The following is a 21,959-nucleotide window of genomic DNA, read 5'->3' as shown; positions in this document are numbered from 1 at the left end:
CTGGCCTCAGGTTGCCAGCACTATCAGGTATTCATGAATTTAGTTCAGTGTTTCTAATCATAAAATCTTAAAATTCTCCCTGTATACCTGACAACTAGGTTTGCAGGGGCCTAGCATGGAGACAAGGCTCTGAATACAGAAGTATCATAGTACAGCTAGAGGACACCATCTCGTGTTCACATGCTGATAGGCAAACCAATTCTTTTCTTTCCTCTGTACCTAGCACTTGCATAGATGAGGAAATTGAAAATTACCTTAGGGAATCCATTCCTAAGGAGCGCTTGGTAAAGTTTTTGGATGAACCTGAAAAACAATCATATTTGTCAATTGACTTTTGCTTTAAGTCTTCCAGATAATAGAAAATAAGTTTGAGTTCAGTAGGATAGGACTTCAGAATGCAAGAAAGGTCGTTGTCCTGCTACATAGTTCTGAATGTATATTTTCACTCTGATTTTGTTTCTTTGGTTTGTTGGCTTTAAATGGCATATTTGGAAATTTATCCTATATTTTAATTCATCTCAACAACAATAATAGAAAAGCTTAACGTTAAATTTCTTGCAAGGTAATAGATTTGGTTTAGTATTGTTTTCTATGAGAATTACTCTTATTAGATCTACGCTCTCACTTCTAGCTCCTTGATAGTCTTTCGTTTCTCAGAAGATAGACAATGATCTGTTCACATGCCTTGGATAATACTGTTTTATTTTTCTAATATAACTAAAAAGAAATACTTTTTGATACCTCGTGACCTCTAGGTAAATCCCTGGTCTGCTCACCACCTACTCCTGAAGATGCAACAAATGTTGCAATTAGTAAATAAATCATTCACATATATCTAAGTAGTAAAAGATTAATTCTTGTGTGCTTTGCAGTTCTCATTGGTGATGTAATTTCTTTAAGGGCTCAATTCTTATATTTGTCTTGTTGATGTCTCTGTGTCTATTGCAGAGATAAAAAGATTTCAGCGAGCCTATTTCTATACACGCTTTCCTATTCTACATCTAGAACCAGGTGATGTGAGACAGAAGGCTGTGATCTCGTTGCTTCTGAGAATCGCCTGCTTTGACTGTTCATCCTCTTCTATTTCTGTTTTTTTTCCTTTTTCCCTTTTGCTTTAGGTTAATGCAACTCAACCATTTCAACAATACCTCATCTTGTGTTGCTGTGGTGAAATCTGTTCCACCAACGTAAGCAAAATGCACTTGTGTGGAAAAAGTTGAAATTAAATTAATCTTAAATATCTGTATAATCCAGTAGGAGGAATTTTCTTCTGCATTCAGTAATGAAATGATTTCATAAATATAACTATTGGATTTTTTGGTCCTATATGATGTGCAAATTTTACTCCAGAGATCTGGTGTTCCTTGTCCTGGTAGTTTTATTTTTAAGAGAATTAAGGGCTATTATAAATATGATTTGTATTATGTCTTTCCACATATTTAAAAAATGGCATCAGATTTACCCCTTTCTTCCACATTGCCATGCTATGTACTATTCCTTTTCTAAGAACGGAAGAGGGATGGCATTAAGCTGCCAAACATTCTTATTGCCAGTCTAGAATGAGCTGGCAGATCATGCAAAAAGTCTGAGGTAAACTCCATTCATCCTTTGTTTCTGCAGTCTTTAGAATGTGTCTGTTCAAAAATAGGCCCTTTCTATTTTTCTGGTTCTGTATTCGCACCCTTGCTTGAAAACCATGGTCGGCATGGACTCATTGGGCTGAAGGGCCTGTATCCGTGCTGTATTGTTCTATGACTCTTTTTAAAAAAAAAATAGAAGCAGGAACAGGCATTTGCCCTCCTTCCTCCATCCTTCAATAGTATCATGGCTGATCTTCTACCTTAGTGCATCTTCCCTGCATTAGACCCTTTTCCCTTAATTGATAATCACCTTGATAACCCTCTTTTGCATTTCTCAGTTACTTTTATGAAATTGAGGTACTAATTGATCATTAAGAATGTAGAATTTAAGTGGCACAGTCATGTTTCCTGTTGATTTAAAGATACTTGCATGAAGTGGTTTTCCAAGTGCATGTCATATTACTGATTCATATAGTTAATACTAACATTTTAAAACTCTTTCACTTGTTCTAATTTTAAGTCTGCCACAAATGTTACAGGAAGATCACACTGCACGTGTTCCTGCCCATCCAGATACCATAAGTTCTTCTGTGATGGATGTATTTTGAAGTTTAAACACTTTTGCTGTATTCCTATGCTTGCAGTTGATGCAGCAATTACCAGAAAGTTTGGAAATCCATTCCACTATGGCTTGGATGGCCAATGCCATCAGAATTTAATGCTTTAAATTATCTGCAAGTAAATGATGGGACCAGAAGAGAAAGCTGGAGATAATATATTGAACTAGTATTTGAGGGGTGTGTGGGTTCTTATGGAGGGTAGATGAAAATGGAAAGTGGCTCCCTGTAAACCAATTTTATCTTGCTGGTCAAGGCAAGTTTTCTTAATATCATGAACCAGTTGAAGATTCCTTGTAAAAAATATTAACATTTTGGTTGTTACATTTTTACTTTTTAAAAAAAAAAGTCTACATTTTGTCAGTTTCTAAATATACTTTGTTTTCCACACATAGCATTTGTCTGCTTTGTAGCTGCCAAACCTAGTCAGTTTAATCTAATGACAAAATACTTCAGCTGTAATTTTTATGATTCCAATAAGGAATTTTTTTCCGTCCCGTCCCCTGCTACCACCTGACAAAGACTTTTTAAACATCAGCTTCCCCACCCCACCCCAACTACAAAAGATTAAACTAATATTCTGTGAATGGTTGGGATTTCAAGTTAAGCAGAATTCTAAATTTCCAAACTATGTCAGGAGACTATCCATGATCTAATAGACCATTATTTATTTTCAAATTCCTGCAACCAACAAGCTAGTTTAAGGTTGTGATGAACGTTGCCCTTGCATAGAATATTGATGGCCCAATGAAATGATCAGGACATAATCTCCAAATGTTTTGGTGTTTAATTACAATTTGTGCAGCTGAGAAGTAGTAATACTATAATTTCCTCTGAGTCATTTATTATCTTCTAGTTTGGGTCTTCACTCTATCTTTGACCTTTTTGTCACCTTGGACAACCATTTCTTGTAAACTGAAATGATGTTGTATTTTCACTGGATTGCAATGATAGAAAATTGCAATTAAAGAAAAAAGTTCAAAAGCCTTTATTGAGCAGAAAGACCTTGGTGTCTATATACATATCCTTAAACCCGCATGCTAAGTTGAAAAGGTAACTTAAAAAATACGTATGAGTTATTTGGATTTTTAGCTGGAAGAATAACTCATAAGTTGAGATTGTGTTAAAGCTTTAAATAATTGATTAGGGCATTGCTAGAATATTGTGAATAAATCTGGGTACCAAACTTGAGGAAAGATTGAGTAAAGGGGTTGCTTACCAGGAAGCTACTAGGGTGATGGATTTCAGTTTTGATTTGAGTTTGGAGAAAATTAAATTATGTGCTGAAGTTTTAACTTGAAAGTTTCTTTCTCTGTTATGTAGTTAATTAACCATAAATCATAACTTCCTACCAATGATAAATTTTAAAGGGAGAGGTGGATTTCTTTTTTTAACTGCAACTTGTTGGATTCTGGAGCATTCTATTTGATTGCTTGAAGATAATTTCATAAATTTTAAGACTGTTGAGTAGATGTTCAAGGAAGAAGCACTTGCATCATTCTGGAAATGTGGGGTGTAGCTGCTCAGAGGCCCAGTGTCAATGACCCAGTGCAGGAAATACAGGTCAAAGGCCTCTTTCTTTGCACAAATTTGTACATACAAGGGGAGTCAAATGGACTAAAGGTTTTTGCTATAAGTAGATGTAAAAAAAAAGGGGCCCTTCTTCATGAAGGGAGGAGATTGAGAAGATTATGCTTTCAAATTCAAATCTTTGAAGAGGGTAAACATACATTATTTGCGAGAATGGCCAAGATGTTTTAATACAATGAATGTAATACAGCAAAGGATAAAACAATATAATTTGAATAAACAATATAAATAGAAATAAGGAAATGCGGATAACCAGTAGAACTGCAGCTAAGATTAATAAGTATTTACTTTTTAAATTCTACATGTTTCAGGGGGGATTGGAGATTTTGATGGTGGCTGTTGAGATTTGCTTTTAGTACTGTTAGCTCTGATTGTAAGAAATAGACAATTAAAGAAAAAAGCACTTGGGAGAAAAGAAACAGTTGCACATCTCATTTAAAGCATTGTAATTTCCTGCAGTAACATTTATTTTTACCATCACCAACAGATGCATTGAAAGAGGTTCCTTGGGTGGACAATAGTCATAACGTTCATCAAACAGACCTTTATGAAGTTAATTAAGATGTATGTTGTTAATGCTCAGTCTAGAGTTGCAGTTTATCCAGCACCACATAGAAATTACAGCTGAAGTTTAAAGCTGTAGTGTAATTTGTTTATCCTACATGGGTGTTAAAACTATTTTTAATCACACTTTTCAATTTTTATTATGGATGCTACGGCAGCATTACCAGTAGAATTGATATCTGTCACAGAGACTTCTTCATTTACTTGGTTAGCCATTTGATTGTTTAATATTCACCATTTGAAACTGATACTGTCTTCTATTTAAAGAAGTAAACTCTCCTTTCGTCTTGCCAGTTCTGACCAGTTCTCTCTGGTGCTCCGTAAATTTGCATGATGCATCTGAAACTAACCTCTCACTCAATTCAGATCAGCTCAGAAAGCTTAGTATAAGATCTGTATTTGATCTGCCACACAAATCTGTGATTGTATCAAAATGCAAGAATAGGATTTCTACCTTGTTTATAGAGAACACTTTGCATAATCAACGTTTGACCAAAATATGGACTGCGTCTAGGCATGTTTTGGATGGACATTGATGTTCGTGAATGGACAGTTTTGGGCATTGCTGTCTGCATCACACATCCAGAGTTTGATGCAGCTTAACTGGCTGCAGAATATAGTTTCTGTCCAGATGTAACTGCATTACATAATTCCATTAAATATGTAATGTTTCCATTTCCTCAAAACTATTTGTGTAATCTGAGTAAGAGTGACAACGGGAAAATGTCATAAATGGATTTGTGCTTTGAAGCATGGTTAGTGGGATTAGAGTTGGGATTCTCTCAGCTCATTTTGTACAGAACCAAAGGAAAAACATGCACTACCGGTCTAACCAATAAATCACTATGTTGAATGTTATTTTTGAGCATTCATTTGGCTTTAATCGAAGACACTTCATTGCATCTATCCAGTAGTGGGCATCTTGTTCCAATCAATTCTTGACTCACTTGATACTGATTTTTGTCCCTATTCTAGGATAAGTTAACCTTTTTAAATTTATAATTCCTATTGGCATCAATGATGCAATTTGAGCTTCTTAAAACATTCCATTCCAAAATTTATTAGTTATTTAAAAAGTTATCATTGCTTTTTAATTAACTGAAATAAATTAATGCATTTTAATCTTCAGCTTTGGTAATATTGCACTGTATTATATTTGTAGTGCACTTGTTTTATTTGCTGCTCCAGCAGCTGCTCGTATCACCAGCTAATAAATTTCACAAGGTTTCCTTTATCTGTTGGATAAATATTTCTTACCAAAATATCCCGCAGTTTGTATGAGTTCCTATTGCTGCTTTTAATTAAGATTGGTCCTTATTTGATGGAGTTGGGAGAGAGTCCTTAGAGGAGAAAGAATTTAAAGATTGTTACTTTGGGTAAGGTTTAATAATATGTATTTAAATTACATACATCCTTAAGATTAATTGTTAAAACAAGGCCTTATCTTCTTGTCTTAGATGTATGTTTCCTTGGCAATATTTTAAAGGATAGGGACTTGTCCCAAGTTTTGTGACTAATTTCATTCCACAATCAACCTCACTTTTGTTATGTTAAAACAACCACAATCTGGTCATTATCACAGTACTGTTTGTTGGAGCTTGTGTGCAAATTGGCTGCTACATTTCCTACATTACCACAGTGACTACAATGTAAAAAGTACTTAATTGGCTGTAAAGCACCTTGATGTACCTTTGAGTTTGTTTCTGTCTTCACTCAAATCTTTTCGAAAGAAATACCTAAGCTTTGAAATATCACCTGTGTAGGTTAATCAAAATTCTTGCTGCTTTTGTTTTGCTTGCTGAAACTTGTCATGTAGTCTTAACTCCTTCCAAATTATTGTCCCTCTTCAGTTTTTCATACCTGTATCATAGTTAACCATCTTGCATCAATTCTTTTCTCAGTGGACCGCATTGTTGGATTGGATCAGGTTGTAGAGATGTCCCATACAACATTACCTGGTGCATTCAAGACCAAAAGGGGCATGTTCCGCACAGTCAGCCAACTTTACAAGGAGCAGCTTTCCAAACTAATGGCCACACTAAGGAATACCAACCCTAATTTTGTTCGCTGCATTATTCCTAACCATGAGAAGAAGGTGAGTGCTATAGTCAGTACCAGATCAGTGGCTGTTGGATATGTTCAGTGGTTCTGAAAGTAAACTGCCAACTAATGTATCAATTTTTAATAGACATTAGAGTCCACACACAGGAACACATTTATATTTGACTAAGATGCAGGGAACAGTGCAGAGAAATGTGATTGAGATGAGGCAAGTTTATAAAAATCCCTTCTTGAAAAGAGAGAATCTTAGAAGTTTGTGATAAGTAAAATGGAAAGAATTGATTCTGATCATGGTGTCTCGAAAAATCCTGACTGTGAGACATTAGGCCGTGTCAAGACTCAAAAATGGGACCAATGTCGGGATGCGCCACAAATTAATAACCAGAATGAAATTTTTTCATATTTCTCATGACACATAGGAGTATGTCATTTGGTCCATTGAATCCATGCTGCCTCTCAGAACAATTCCATCAAGCCCATTTACTTCCCTGTAACCTGTTACTGTTGCATGCACCTTTTGGGATTTGCAAGCAAAGCAAAACACCTGGGGGAAATCCACAGTCACAGGGTGAATGTGCAAACTGCACACGGGCCACACTGAGGTCCCAGAATTACCTGGTGTGTGCCATTGTGCAACTGGTAAGTGAAGTAGTAGAAATAAAATTGGTTGCAATGAGGGAATGATTATAGGTTTTTTTAAGGATAAGTGAGATGAACTGAATGCCTGCAGCACTACCACCAAATTTGGAATAATCAACAAAACAAAATTGAAGAAACTATGCTAGTAACCTGATTAAAGTCTTTATCTCCCAACATTTACTGGAGAAGCTTGCACAGCTTTAAAGGGATTCTTTTTATGAAATTGGTGAATGTCTTGCATGTCAAGAATTGGCAAACAAAAAACCTGATGAATATTAGTTTTGGATATTGCTAGTGTGCACGAGCATGTTCTAAGTATTGGGAAGCCAATGTCCGTCATCATGACTCTACAAACTTGTATTGTAATATTTTTGTCAGAGAAGTACAGTAAATAAATGTCATTCCATAATTTGATAGTCTGGAAAACTAGAAGCTCATCTCGTTTTGGAACAACTGCGATGTAATGGTGTCCTCGAGGGTATTCGTATTTGCAGACAGGGATTTCCCAACAGAATTGTTTTCCAGGAGTTCCGTCAAAGGTAACGTTATTGACCTTTCTCAGTGCTGAATTTCTGTTAATCCATTATACAGGAATGTGCATGTTCAATTCCCAAAGGCACATGTAAAGCAAAACATTTTCAGTGAGGTAGAGGTTGACTTAAATTTGTAAACCAACATAAACCATAATTTTCAAAGCCATTTTTATTAGTTAAGACACAACTGGTTTGACGGACATCCTTCATTACCATGCTTCATCTGAGCTGTGTGTGACACCAATTTGTCCACTTGTGGTAACTAGTGATGGACAGTAATTGCTGCCTTGTAACTGTTGTCCACAGAATAATTCTATGCAAAATTTTTTATTTATGCTTCATTATCTGAAATGTGATTCTTGAGCTGATCTATGTTTGGTGTCAGATGTGAAGCTACATAATTAGAGCAGGAGTTAAGATTTTCCAATAAGGTCATGAAATTGAATAATTCCAGAGAAGTAAATCTATTTTAATTACATGGACTAATCTCGTGATGTCCTTCAATATCTAAGAAATTATTCTCGTCATTCAGCCAATACTGGTTACCATTATTGGCTATGCAGACAGCTAATACACTGTAAAAAAAATTTCCTTTATTTGGCTTCATGTTGACTGCTATCAATTAGACAATTTTGTTTTGACTTCTAATTCTATTGCAGATATGAAATCCTTACTCCTAATTCGATTCCCAAAGGTTTCATGGATGGAAAGCAGGCTTGTGTACTCATGGTATGTAGTTCTGAAGTTGTTGCCGGATCTAGGAGCCATTCCTAGCTTGAATTTTAAATGTTTGGTTGTTTAATAAATTTGTTATTCATACCTGAAATTTGCTCAGTTGATATAACTGAAAGTTTTGTGGTTGGTCCTTTGGCCTATCTCCAGAGCTGCTTTGAATACCGTAACCTGACTGATGAAAGCTTGAAGGGCAGTTTCTATTCACTTCCCTCCTTTGGTGGGAGGTGGTAGCAGTTGTACCAGAAATGCATAGATACCAGAATCGATCATCTAAATGATGACAAACCTGTCCTCTAGTCGAGAATGGCTCTCCAATGGTCCTGTGACTATTACATTTTTATGGTTAATCCATTGTAGTCTTGATATTGTTTCAAATAGTTGGAGTATAATTAGCAGCTGGATTCCCCTTACAAAAGTGACCCATCAATATCTAGTTAGCCACCTGGAGTATATGCATTAATTCAAGATCTTGACGAGCTATTCGATCACGAAATAGTTGATTTGATTTGAAATAGTATTTGATTTAAAGGTTTCATCAAAGTAATTTGTAAGTAAATGCAAGTATCCCGTGGAACTAATTAAATTGATCTGTTTTGCTAAATAATGTGATACTCTTTATCTTAAAAAAAAGCAACTGCTTATTTCTTTGTCAAGTATGTTCCCCAGCCCCCTTTCTGTTTGCGTGGGATCCTACAGAATGCTTATTTCACAACACACACTTGCCTCTTCCTTGTGTGGCATTTACACGTGCATTAGGCATCTTGCTAGAAGCAAGAACCAGTAAACCAGCAAAAGTAGAGCAATGATATGGCTGTCTCGAGTGTTAGCTAGTACCTCAATTTGTGACTGGATCTGACCACACTATCACTTTATATCCTCTGGAAGAGACCAGTTTACTTTGTTAACTGTTCCTTGAAACCCTTTTTCTTGCAGATCAAAGCTCTAGAATTGGATCCTAACTTGTACCGGATTGGACAGAGTAAAGTGTTCTTCCGTGCTGGTGTGTTGGCTCACCTTGAGGAAGAGAGAGACTTGAAGATCACAGATGTCATCATTGAATTCCAAGCCTTGTGTAGAGGTTATTTGGCGAGAAAGTAAGAACCTAATTTTTAAATTCGATATTTAGTAATGGGAGGCAGTAAAGCTCTGCTATTCCTCCACAACCCTCATTAAAAGGCATGTTCATTTTATTGAAATCTAGACCCTTGGCCAAAATAAATTTGACTATTTGACTCTATTATTGTCTGCCAATTTGAGAGTGAATTTCTCTTGTAACCTCAGTAATTCGCAGTCTACTCACTGGAGATTTGTGCTGGTATGGATTACCCAAGTGTTCATCAGCTCTATTCATCCCATGTTTATCTGTGGAAATGCAATGCTTTTTCCACTGTTCTAGTTGATTTGTCAGAATGTTTCAGAATCAGGTTTATTATCACTGATGTATGTCGTGAAATTTGTTGTTGGGCGGCAACAGTACAAGACACAAAAGCACAAATTACTATAAGTTACAAAAATAAATGAATAGTGCAAAAGAAGAATAACGAGTTAATGTTCATGGGGTCATGGATTGTTCAGCTATCTGGCGGAGGGGAGGAAGCTGTTCCTAAATCATTGAGTGTGGGTCTTCAGCTCCTGTACATCCTCCCCGATGGTAGTAACTAGAGGAAGGGATGTCCCAGGTGGTGAGGGTCCTTAATGACGGATGCCGCCGCCTTGAGGCACCGCCTCCTGAAGATGTCCTCAATGGTGGGGAGCGTTCTGCCCATGGTGGAGCTGAGTGAGTCTACAACCCTCTGCAGCCTCTTTCAATCCTGCACATTGAAGCCTCCATACCAGGCCGTAATGCAACCAGTCAGAATGCTCTCCACCATACATCTGTAGAAATTTGCAAGAGTCTTTGGTGACACTCCAAATCTCCTTACTTGTTAATGTTATTTTGAATTGCAAGTGAACAAATAGAAATTTATTGTACATTCACATGTACATCCCTTAATACCGTCTAAATCCATTTGAGTGGCCTGTGACATCAGTAATCAAGCCCCACAATTACTTTAAAACCAGAAGTACTGCTGTGTTACAAAAATAAGGTTCTGTTCTCCTAGTTTGGATTCCATTTCACAAATCAAAATGTAATTCCAGAGCCTTAGTCATCTGATGTCTATTGTATATTAACATTCGTAGGATTGTCCTAGAAATGTGAACCTTGATTAAATGACATTCTACGTTCCAAATTATATTTGAGATTTTGTTTACAATCTTAAATTTCATTGTATATTTGAGTGTTTGTGTGATACATGCAGCTAATTTAAAAAAAATACAAGTTGGTGCTAAACCACTTTTAACGGCACTGTTCTTATTGCCATATTACAGGGCCTTTGCTAGACGTCAACAGCAACTGAATGCCATGAAAGTAATTCAAAGGAACTGTGCTGCTTACCTGAAACTACGCAACTGGCAATGGTGGAGACTGTTTACAAAGGCAAGTATGAAGCCTCATACAGGAGATTGAAATTTGTTTTCTTTTATCTTGATTTGAAACTACGTGGTAATTTGTAAATTTTGACAAGTGGGTACTCTATTTCCAGATGAAATTCACTGTCTTCATAGTCCACAAGGGACAGTGGCATGGATTTCCCATGGATAACAAAATTAACACAGATAATACCAAGGCCTTCCACTGTGTAAAAGTATTAAATATGATTTTTGTTCTATTCCTAAATCACACCTCTGGAAATTTTGGTGGCAGGAAGGTGAGGTTCTCCCTTGCCTCCACAGCAACCTTTATGCGTAAAGGTCTCTAAATCAGAAGCCTCTCCAGTCCCACAAGCGCAACTTGTGCCAAATGCCACTGCTCTTAATTTTGAGCTGTGGTGTTGCCTTGTCTGAAGCTGGTAAGTTTGGAAGGATTTCCAAGTGTTGCACCTGTCACTCGGCCCTCCTCTTATTCCATGTAATTAAATCCTGTCCTAATTAGGGGGAGAGGCTGGATGTGTGGTCTTGTTTCTTGCAAAGCCTCAAGCAGAAGTCCACCTACAGGAGAAAGCTCTGGAGAACCACAAGTGTTTATGAACACTCCCAGTAATACACAATGAGCAGATTTAGTTCATTGCAGGACAATGTGAAGTAATGTATCTTAGAAAATCTGATTATGGGAAGACCATAAAAATGGGGTGATTTTTGGTATGTGTGGCTGAGCAGTGAGATATTAGTGTTCATGTGTACAAATCCTAAAACAGGCATGCCAAATTTATTAATGAAACATGCATATTAACTAGGTGTGTAAATGTAATCTGTGCTGAACTTCAGCCGTTGATCATACCTTAGCAGCTGGAGTATTGTGGCTAATTCTAGGGACCAAGTTTCAGGAAAGATGGAAAGGGTTTACTGGTATGTTGTTGGGGATGATGGACTTCACTATGAGAAGTTGTTGGAAAATTTAGAACTGCTGTCTCTGGAACCAAAAATGTAAAGAGATGATTTAGACGAAGTTTTGAAAATGAGATATTTCATAGAGCAGGTAAATAAACTATTCTCTAATGTGTGGTAAATTGCTAGAGATCTTTTAAAATATTTGGCAAATAGTCTAGCAGGTTGATAGAAAAATATGGTCAGAGTTGTTGGGATCTGGATTATTGTACCTGTAAAGGCAGCGAAAATAATTTTTGCACAAGTGCTTGAGGATGAGGAACATGCCTGATTAGGACAAAAAGTGGGGGAATGGGACATAAGTGTCTGCTCTTTCAGAAAGCCCTGGTGGTTATCCACCCTACTCTAAATTTAAGTCTATTACCTAGAAATTCATCCCTGGTCAGTACAGCTAAATAATAAGTGCATTACCAGTACTGCCAGCAAGGATGAATTTGTACGAATTTCTATTTTCCACAGTAAAGTTACTGTGTAGAATTGACCTTGATTTATTTTTATTCCTCAGTCTGTAGATAACTTCTACTGTTTCATTCAGTGTTTCAATCTAGAAACCAGAAGTTCTGTCTAGGAAATGTCATTATTTGAACTCTGTGTGCTGTAACGTAGAGGAGGGACCTTTGTGAAACCTGTTTACTGCCATAATTGAACTAAATGGCTTTGCTGCCGTGAGAAAGGACAGAAAACTAAAACTCCTTTTCTTAACCCCCCCCCCAACCCCTCATCAAATTTTCATGCTTTCATACACATAGATGCAAGCATTTTTTTTTTGCATCTTGCTGAGAGTTACATAATGAATTGTTTAATCTAAATTGCACTATGAATACACACAGGTGAAGCCATTGCTACAGGTGAGTCGACAGGAAGAGGAAATGTTCGCCAAAGAGGATGAGTTGCATAGAACCAGGGAGAAGCAACTGCAAGCAGAGCAGAAGCTATCTGAACTAGAGCAGCAACATTCCCAGGTGAGAATACATCACCTTATGATGATTCCATGATGTAACAGAATGAGATTTTAGTGGATCATGTAATTGCATTCCTTGTGAATGTTAAGTTGCATGTAGTACAGTGTTCCTTTGTTTCACCACGTAGAGGGTTCTGGTTCTCAAGGGTATCATTTCACCAGCAAAATTTCTTTGTTTTTAAAAAAAAATTCTATTTCTAATAGGTGGTTGATTATGATGTAGTTAAAATTCATACTGAAGTTAAATGCATCTATTAGTTTTGATTTTTTTAAAGTGGCATTAATAATTGGAATTGCTCATAATTACAAAAGGCTGATTATAAATAAGACATGAAATTTCATTGCTTAGGAAGTATGTGACATCTTCGTTCTTCCAAATTGTTTAAATTGTATATTTTACCTTGTTCAACTTCTATTGATTTCCAGAGATGTACATAGGTTTGATATTGTCCTGTCTGTACCAGTTTATCTACTCGCACATGTTTCCTGTTCTACATTTTCCATCAAACCAATTGCAATTTAAATATACGTGCAGAGTCAATTCACTCCATTAAGATCAACTTTGGGAATGAGTTATTGATAACTGAGGTTTGAACGTAAGAAGACACGGTTTAAAAAGAGTCCATATTGGAAATAAGACCCCCCCCCCCCCCGCTAGATAAGAAGCCCTGGTAATCTCTGCAGCTTTAGTGCCCCTCGGCTAGGTGCCATGCACAGGATGTGAAGAGGGATAAAAGGACCAGACTTCAGAAGCAAAATGATAAATGATCCAGAATTAGCCGACCGTGGGGTAGCAATACTGTTTGTCAAGTTTATAAATTACTTCATTGGAACTGAGTGGCATTTGGGTTGATTCTAAAAATGGCCCTACAGTATTCAGTGGGAACAATCCTTGTAGCTGATCTAACTGAAGCAACCCAGATGGGCACAGTCATACAGCATGGAAACAGGCCATTTAGCCCATCAAGTCCACGCTGACCATATGGCACCCATCCATATTAATCATCTCCAGGACAAGACTTGTATGATATGTCAAGGTAAATTCTCCTTCCAACTACCGTGCAATTCCCAATGTCTCCCAGGCTTCCTCTATTTAAGGTGATGGTTGGAATTTATTTTAATTTGCCTGTTAATGCTGACAAACTTGCTTATTGCCTCACAGTTGCAGCTTGAGAAGTCTGCTCTGCAGGAGCAGCTGCAGGCTGAGACTGAACTCTGTGCAGAGGCAGAAGAGATGCGGGCACGTCTTGCATCTAAGAAGCAGGAGCTGGAGGAGATCCTACATGATCTAGAGGCACGGGTAGAGGAGGAGGAAGAGCGCTGCCAACAGCTACTTACAGAAAAGAAAAAGATGCATCAAAACATTCAGGTAAAGTGCACATCCTTCAACAGTTGCAGGATAAGCTGAGTGGGCAAGCGCTGCGACAATAGTATATGAAATCACAAGCTCCTCACAAACCTAGAAAGAATTCGGGATGAGATATTAAGATTTTTTTTGATCTCTGAAAATTGCAGTTGTGTTAAAGAAAACTCATGTGGTATTAAATGAAAGCTGTGTATAGTCAGCTTCATCTTGGTACAGGACATGTTACTTTGCACTGTCTATTTCTACTGGAATCGGGGATAACTTTTGTTTTCAATGGAAACTGAATTGCATGGTTTGGTTAAAGCAAGCACTTCATGCATTAGTTGTCATAATGGGTTCATTACCAAACCATAGGCTAGTTACATAAACTGACCTAATTCAGTCACAAGTATCAAATATTGTAGAACTCAAAAACTGACAGGGCAAGACCTGATATTTGTTCCTATCTGTCCCTTATAAATGTGATATTTGCCCCCATCCATTCTCCAAAACTCAGAAGCCATGCCACCTCTTGGGATAGGCAAAAGACTCCGGTAAATTATAGAGAAAAAAAGATTCTGGAAAATCCACCTTCAATCCCTGTAGACAAAAGCTATTCCAGGAAATCAGTTTGGATGTGATTACAGAAGAGGCATTACATAACATCAGGTGTAGAGAAAATAGTTGGACTTCATGTGACAAGCATGCGGGTGACAAGGTTGAAAGGAAAAATTTCTGTATTGTACTTGGTCATGCTTTTGATGAAAATTTACTTGATCCATAAGTTCGTGATTCATTTTTCTAGTGTCCCAGTAACTTCGACCCTCAATTTTTGTAGAAGATTTCTTAAAACTAGGCAATAGTGTGTCATTTATGATTTATTATGGCTAGCTCTGTGCTGACCACTCTGATGAATTTGTCACTTGGTACTCTGCTTAAGTTTAAGAACTGCTAATTGAATTTTTCACATTTTAACCATCGAAGTTAGAGTTGCATATTCCGTCAAAGCATGTAGAAAGTGGAAAATGTGTGCCTTGGTTTACTTGGATCTGAAAGCTCTCTGAAGACCTTGGAGTCAATACTTTAGGAAGGATACAGTTCCAAGTATGTTGTCATTGCATTCAACACCTATCTATCAATTTTATTGTCTTTATGCATGGAGAAAATATTTGAAAATCTCCAGGTTTGGGTTGGGGGCAGTGAATTTGTGTGTTAAAAGAATGAAGTAGTAATTCATGTTGATTCTTGTGCATTTCTAGGAGCTAGAGGAACAACTGGAAGAGGAAGAAGCAGCTAGACAAAAACTACAACTTGAGAAAGTAACTGCTGAAGCTAAGCTGAAGAAAATGGATGATGATATCCTGGTTCTGGATGATCAGAACAATAAACTATTGAAGGTTAACATCCTATGCAAAAAGTCTTGATGTACAGAATAATTAAATTTAAAGAAACCTTTCAGACCCTGGAGTAATGAATTTCTTTATCTCAATGTGTTTATTTGTATTGTGTGCAAATGCAGGAAAAGAAACTTATGGAAGAAAGAATAGCAGAGTTCACTACCAACCTTGCTGAAGAAGAAGAAAAGTCAAAAAGCCTGTCCAAACTCAAAGCTAAACATGAAACCATGATTTCGGATCTTGAAGGTGAGGTTGATTTAAATGTTTGTTACAACTTGAATGATTTGCTAGACCATTTTGGAGGGTTGATCATGTGGGTGCTTGACCAAAGTCACATTTAAACCATACTGGGTAAGGACTGGAGGTTTCTTCCCATGAAGACATTAAATTGTTCATTCAGTATTTTATGACAACATAATGGTTTCAATCTCTTTTGACTGATTTTTTTAAATTGAATTCAAATCATTAAGCCTCCACAGTGGGATTTAAACTTGTTTCCCTAATCTAGAATATGCATGCTTCACTTGAATCATAAAATTGCCAAAGAACAGGAGGCAGTACGTTCATGCTGGTTTGTAGTAGACCAATCTATTCTATCTGCTTTCCCTGTTCTTTTCTTAAAGGCTTGTATTTTTTCCACAACTGCTTATTCAATTCCTTTTTGAAATGCTGATTATTTCCTACACCACAAAGCAGTAAGTTACACACCAACATTGCTGTCTGTATTTTAAAACAAAAGGTTTTCCTACCTCTGCCTTTTGCCCTTCTATTCCCTAGTCCTTGAACCATCAGTTGATGGAGCAAAACTTTTCTGTACTCCAACTAAACACACCATAACCTTGCACACCAATAACAAATCTCCTCTCAGTCTTTGTTCTAAGGAGAATAATCCCAGCTCTTTTAGTTTAACCTTGGTTCAAATCCTTCAATCCTGGAGCCATTCTAGTAAATCTCTTTACACTCTCATTTAGAGCCCTAATATCCATCCTAGAGTATGATGACTAGAATTGGATGCAGTAATCCAGTTGTTAAACTCCTGCATTTGTATTCTCTGCCTCTGTTTATGAAGCCCACGATTTCATAACCTTTACTAACAGCTCTCTCAGCTTGTCTTACCATTTTAAGAGATGTCTACAACATCTGTCACAAACCAGCAACAAAAGAAACACACTGAGCATGATTCAGTGTTAAAAACTATTTTATTAATCACTACTTATGATAATATGGAAAATAAAAGTTTAAAAAAATGTTAGTATGGTAGAATTCAAAAATGTTAAACCTTGAACGTTAACCCCAAAACTAAACTCTTCGTGTGTGTGTGTGTGACAAAGTCCAAAACTCCCAGTTCCTGAATGGTTCTTAAAGTTCAGTTCCGCAAGCCATAAGGTGAAACATGAGCAAGGGCTTCTTCAACAACCACCGTTGTCTGAAGATAAGATGTAGATGTAGAAAAACATAGAGAGAGTACATACGAAATCCAAATGTTCCACGATGGAACCCAAACGACACTTCAGTGTTTACTCGGTAGTGACTTCCTCACCCCGAAAAGCATCCGAACCGTGGTCGTCCACACACAAATACCTGTTTCCTTCTACAGGTCAGCAACAAAGTGAACTCCACCGGATTACTTCCAACTTCCATACATGGATTTCAGTGGCAAACACAGTTATTGTTTCTCATCCATCGATAGAGAAAACAAGCAGGCTGGTGTCTCTCTCCCTTCTCTCTCTCTCCTTCTTCTTCTTCTTCTTCAACAATGTCATTACGTCCTTTATCTTCTATTGACGTAAGCATGCCCCACACACACATACACACACACTCTCTATCTTAAAGGGACTTTCACTGAGTCCGTAACACATCCCTCTACTCTTGCAATTTATAACTTGTGTATTGTCGCTCGCTGTTCCTACTGCTAGGGGTACCACAGTGCCCATGAGTGGATTTCAGTGCTTAAACATTAATCCTTTGGTAGCCTTTTGCTCTGAAGATGTGTCTTAATGTTTACTTGGTTGTAAAAGCCAAAGGTTAGGAGTAGTGACAAATCTGGTTCTGTGTGGGAGATGTCTGTTATAGAATCAGAGTAAGATAGGGCACTATTAAGCGATTTATCCATAGACTGGAATTAACTGTACAATTTGAGAACCAATTTAAAGCTTATAAATGTAAAAATTAGGTTTGAGCCCCATGGTTACAGCAATTTCAACTGTTCCTTCGATATAGTAATCGTGCGCATTTGCAGCCTGTGTAGAATGGTCTATAGGAATGTTTTGCCATTTTTGAAAGGGAAGGTTTGTAGATAGAAAGACTGTATTGTGGATCAACACGATGTATTGGGTTTTGCCTTCAGGTGGTTCACTCGAGCATAATTGGTCCATTGGAAAAATCTTTCAAATTGCCTGTATCCAGTGGCCAGGATTTGTGGCTCCAGTGGGTCTTCTGGGTATATAAACTTCAATTCTACATTACCGTAATTCTTGTTTCCTGACAGACCGCCTGAGGAGGGAGGAGAAACAGCGGCAGGAACTGGAGAAGAATCGCCGTAAATTGGAGGGAGATTCATCAGATTTGCATGACCAGATTGCTGAGCTACAACAACAGATTGCGGAGCTTAAAGCACAGCTGGCCAAGAAAGAGGAGGAACTTCAGGCTGCACTGGCCAGGTAAAAATTATAGTAAGAGTGTAGTGGAGAAGAACTTTTAGTTATTAAATATCTTATGTTCCTTGTCTTTGTATTGGTCTTTTTGTCTACTGGAGACTTGCCTGTTTTGATATTTAACTTTTCAGTATTTCAGTTTGGTTTTCTAGGTAATTATGTAGCCAAGGCAAAATAATTTGCCATTGGTGCTGATCAGCCCAGTAAGCATCTGAAATGTGATTTCTTTTTTTCCTCCCCTTTTTTTTGTTTACCTGGACTCTTTGTGTGCTGAAGAATGGAAGAAGAAGCTACATACAAGAATGCAGCCCTGAAGAAAATCCGTGAGCTGGAATCTCATATTAGTGAGCTGCAAGAGGATCTAGAATCTGAGAAGGCAGCCAGAAGTAAAGCTGATAAACAGAAGAGGGATCTTGGTGAGGAGCTGGAAGCTTTGAAAACAGAGCTGGAAGATACTCTTGATTCAACAGCTGCCCAGCAGGAACTCAGGTAATTATGGAAAGGGAATGAGTATATGAGCAAGAATTGATGCACATCAAACTTTAAGTTGTAGCCTCTGCTGGTATTGTTACTTGGGTTCCTTTTGGAAATTCATTTAAGAGATAGTGGCTATTTTCCTATTGTTAGGTGATGTTTCAAATGTTTTGGGGGGATGAAGAGTAAACTGATGACATTGTTGGTGACAAATGCATTAATATCTTTGGGCATTCTCAAACTTAGCAAGCACTGCATTCTAAAGGTTTATTGTCAGGTATCTTTTAAGTTATTGATTGTAAATATGCATTACAAAATCCAAAAATATTTTGGAATTCTTTGGACTGGTTAATATTGCTACCTTGGGTTGTAACTAAAAGAAAGAAAACTAGTATTTTTACAGTGCTTTGAATCCTTAGGACATTTGTATTTCAGAGCTGACCATTTTAAATGAAATCAGTGTTATAGGTAAACCCAGCAATCAATTTGCCCACAGTGCTTTTTCCATCATTGATATTAATTTATCTCTATCAGTTGAGGGCAAAACACTGACCAGAATACCAGGTGAGCTCGCCTGCCTTTTGAATGGTGCCTGGAGATCTTTTCATATTCATCAAGTGGACTGAGCCTGTCGTATGAAAGATGGCAACCCTAAAAATATGGTGCTCCCTTGGTATGGCACTAAACTGTTAGTCTAGGTCATGTGCCAAGGTTCAGCAGTGAGGCTTAATGATCTTGGTAAAAGTCAAGGCCAAAAATAGTTCTAAGTAGTAACCCTTTTTACTTAAGATAATTTGAATACTAATTAAATTTGGTGTCTCTTTCAGTGCTATGAACTGGATAAAGTTTGATGTAACTACTTTTCTACATTTGGATGTTAATCTTCCGTTCTCTCCCTTTTTAAAATCTTTAAAGAGCAAAGCGTGAGCAAGAAGTGAGCCAGATGAAGAGAGCTCTGGAAGATGAAGCTAAAACCCATGAAGTGCAGATTCAAGAAATGAGGCAGAAACATTCCCAGATTGTGGAGGATCTGTCTGAGCAGCTGGAGCAGACAAAACGGGTACATCATTTTCTCTGTTGGTATAGAGAGTAAAGCTAATGAACCTGCAATAAAGGGATCCGGGGGGGAAGAAAGAAATGAACTTACAAACAGCACGTGCTACCTTCATCATCCTGCTGACACCAACTCAAATCAATCTTCAAAAATTCATAACACCAGAGACTGCAGATGCTTGAATCTGGAGCAACAAACAATCTGCTGGAGGAATCCAGCAGGTTGAGCAGCACCTGTAGGGTGGGGGGGGAGAGGAATTGTCAATTTATCATGGGTTGAAACCCTGCATCAGGATGTCAAGGCTGAAAATAGTTACAAATTAAGTCAAAAATTGAATGTGTTTTCTGACAGGAAAAACTAAGTATATTTTGAATTTTCTATTTCATTTTTTGAAAATGGCAGTGACTTGTGTTTTGAGCAATGATTTTCAAAGTTTTCCCCAACACCCCTTCTGCCCCTTTCCCACTTCCCAAGTATTTTAAAAGAAACAATACTGTCTTGTAATTAGTCATAAAATATCCACTAGAAACTGGAAACATCAGTATATTTGAGACTACTTTGAAGACTGAATATGTCAGTGAGTTATTTTTATAACCTAATTGCTGAACTTCAATTTTTCCTTGCATTCCATGTATCCTCTTTCAGCATATCTTCCCCTTTTTCCTCCCCTGTACTCATCCAGTTTCTTGAAATATCTAGGCCACTTCTCAGGTAGATAATTCCACTATCTAACTGCTGACTATGGAAAGTTCTCTTTCTTTTTATATAGACTTCTTATTAATTTTTCTGACCACTGCTTTTGAATTTTCTTTGAAGTGCAAGCATTCCCTCCACGTCTATCATTTTCAACCTGTTCATAGTTGTGAATGATATCTCGTGGTCTATTTTGTCTTCCTGGTTCCAACCTATTAAATCTTTCCTGTGACTGTAAGCTCTGTTATGATACCATCCTCAAAGTGGAGAAAATTTAAGAGGTTTATATTTCTATTTTATTGTATGGTGACTGAAACTGCTCAGTTCTAAAAGTAGATGATAAGGATTTGGCATGTGAATTTCCTATGCTTTTTGACAGACTTGTAGATAATCTCATTGCTGAAAACACGAACACGGTGTCATTTAACATTCTTCTAGAAGGAATAGATGTTGTAACTTTGGGTTGCTGTGGACTCGGTTCTAACAACCTGAATTGACTGAAACTGTTCTCCCTATAGTTCAAATCTGGAGTGGAGAAGGCTAAACAAGTCCTGGAGAATGAACGCAATGAATTGAGTGCTGAGGTGAAGAGTCTGATGCAGGCCAAGGTAGATTCCGAGCACAAGCGCAAAAAACTGGAGTCAATGTTGCAGGAGCTGCAGGTTAAAACTACAGATGGAGATCGAACTCGAACTGAGCTCAATGAGAAAATCAGCAAGCTTCAGGTAAAAGCACAAGCTTAGACACTGCTCTCAGTCTTTGAGATGCTGTCGTATGCAATTCAAAGCCATATCACCACGTGCAAGCACCAACCCATTGAGTTATCAGGAAGCTATAATAGAGTAATTTCTAGTTTATTATTTGTGTATTGTGGCTATTCCTTGTTTTTTTTAAACAATTGAACATATTTTTGAAGTTTACTAGTCCTCAGAGCCATAATTTTAAAGGGCTATCAAAATTTTAAAGATGGTCAGCAGTGAATTGTATTCAAAATTGGGTGCTGCTTTCGGCCTCACTTGCAGTAAGTTATCAATAGGGCTCTTGTTTTGGGGGAATAAATGCATTTAGGTTTGGGTGACACTGCCAGTCTGGAAGTGACCAAAAAGGGGAACAATGTCTTCATTCAATGGGGTGGCATTTGATACGTATTCATAACTTGGGCTCGCTGCTGTGGAGTACCCTAGCCCTGGTAACGGAAAAGTTTTTTTTGTGCAGAGTGAATTAGACAATGTTACTACCCTCATGAACCAAGCAGAAAGCAAGGTCATTAAACTGACCAAGGACCACAGCACAGTGGAATCCCACCTACAGGACACTCAGGTATGTAAAATTTAGAACAGATTTTGTTTTTAAAGATTCCTTTTTCTAAATGACAAATCTGAGGCACTTAAAATAAGAGCTCCATTACTGAAACTACTTAATCCATGATAAATTGGAATGCATATTGTTTACTGAGAACTACTTCATTATTTTATTCCTGTTCAAGAAATATAGGGTTATATTTGCGTGGTAGTTGTTACTGGATGAATGTAGAGAAATCTGGACAATTAATCTTCAAATCCCACCTCTGATGTCAGGCACTTTGTAACATGACTGTGTAAACACTCCTGGTTCACTAATGTCCTTATTTACCACT

The 21,959-nt window shown here is 37.4% G+C and overlaps 1 protein-coding gene across 3 annotated transcripts in view; it reads left to right on the top strand.

Annotated features, from left to right (window-relative positions):
• LOC127585631 (myosin-9-like) overlaps positions 1 to 21,959 on the top strand; it is a 132,994-nt gene that overhangs the window by 88,679 nt on the left and 22,356 nt on the right. For all 3 annotated transcript variants that reach the window (XM_052043243.1, XM_052043244.1, XM_052043242.1), the window contains 14 exons: positions 6,253 to 6,446; positions 7,469 to 7,590; positions 8,244 to 8,313; positions 9,253 to 9,413; positions 10,690 to 10,798; positions 12,576 to 12,707; positions 13,869 to 14,075; positions 15,311 to 15,448; positions 15,571 to 15,694; positions 17,937 to 18,108; positions 18,379 to 18,591; positions 19,492 to 19,636; positions 20,842 to 21,048; positions 21,539 to 21,643. In XM_052043243.1, the coding sequence (XP_051899203.1) occupies positions 6,253 to 6,446; positions 7,469 to 7,590; positions 8,244 to 8,313; positions 9,253 to 9,413; positions 10,690 to 10,798; positions 12,576 to 12,707; positions 13,869 to 14,075; positions 15,311 to 15,448; positions 15,571 to 15,694; positions 17,937 to 18,108; positions 18,379 to 18,591; positions 19,492 to 19,636; positions 20,842 to 21,048; positions 21,539 to 21,643 (2,099 nt within the window). The remainder of the gene's footprint in view (positions 1 to 6,252; positions 6,447 to 7,468; positions 7,591 to 8,243; positions 8,314 to 9,252; positions 9,414 to 10,689; positions 10,799 to 12,575; positions 12,708 to 13,868; positions 14,076 to 15,310; positions 15,449 to 15,570; positions 15,695 to 17,936; positions 18,109 to 18,378; positions 18,592 to 19,491; positions 19,637 to 20,841; positions 21,049 to 21,538; positions 21,644 to 21,959) is intronic.

This window comes from Pristis pectinata, chromosome 33 (assembly GCF_009764475.1).
Source record: "Pristis pectinata isolate sPriPec2 chromosome 33, sPriPec2.1.pri, whole genome shotgun sequence".
Taxonomy (NCBI): domain Eukaryota; kingdom Metazoa; phylum Chordata; class Chondrichthyes; order Rhinopristiformes; family Pristidae; genus Pristis; species Pristis pectinata.
This window is presented reverse-complemented; position numbering and strand designations above follow the sequence as displayed.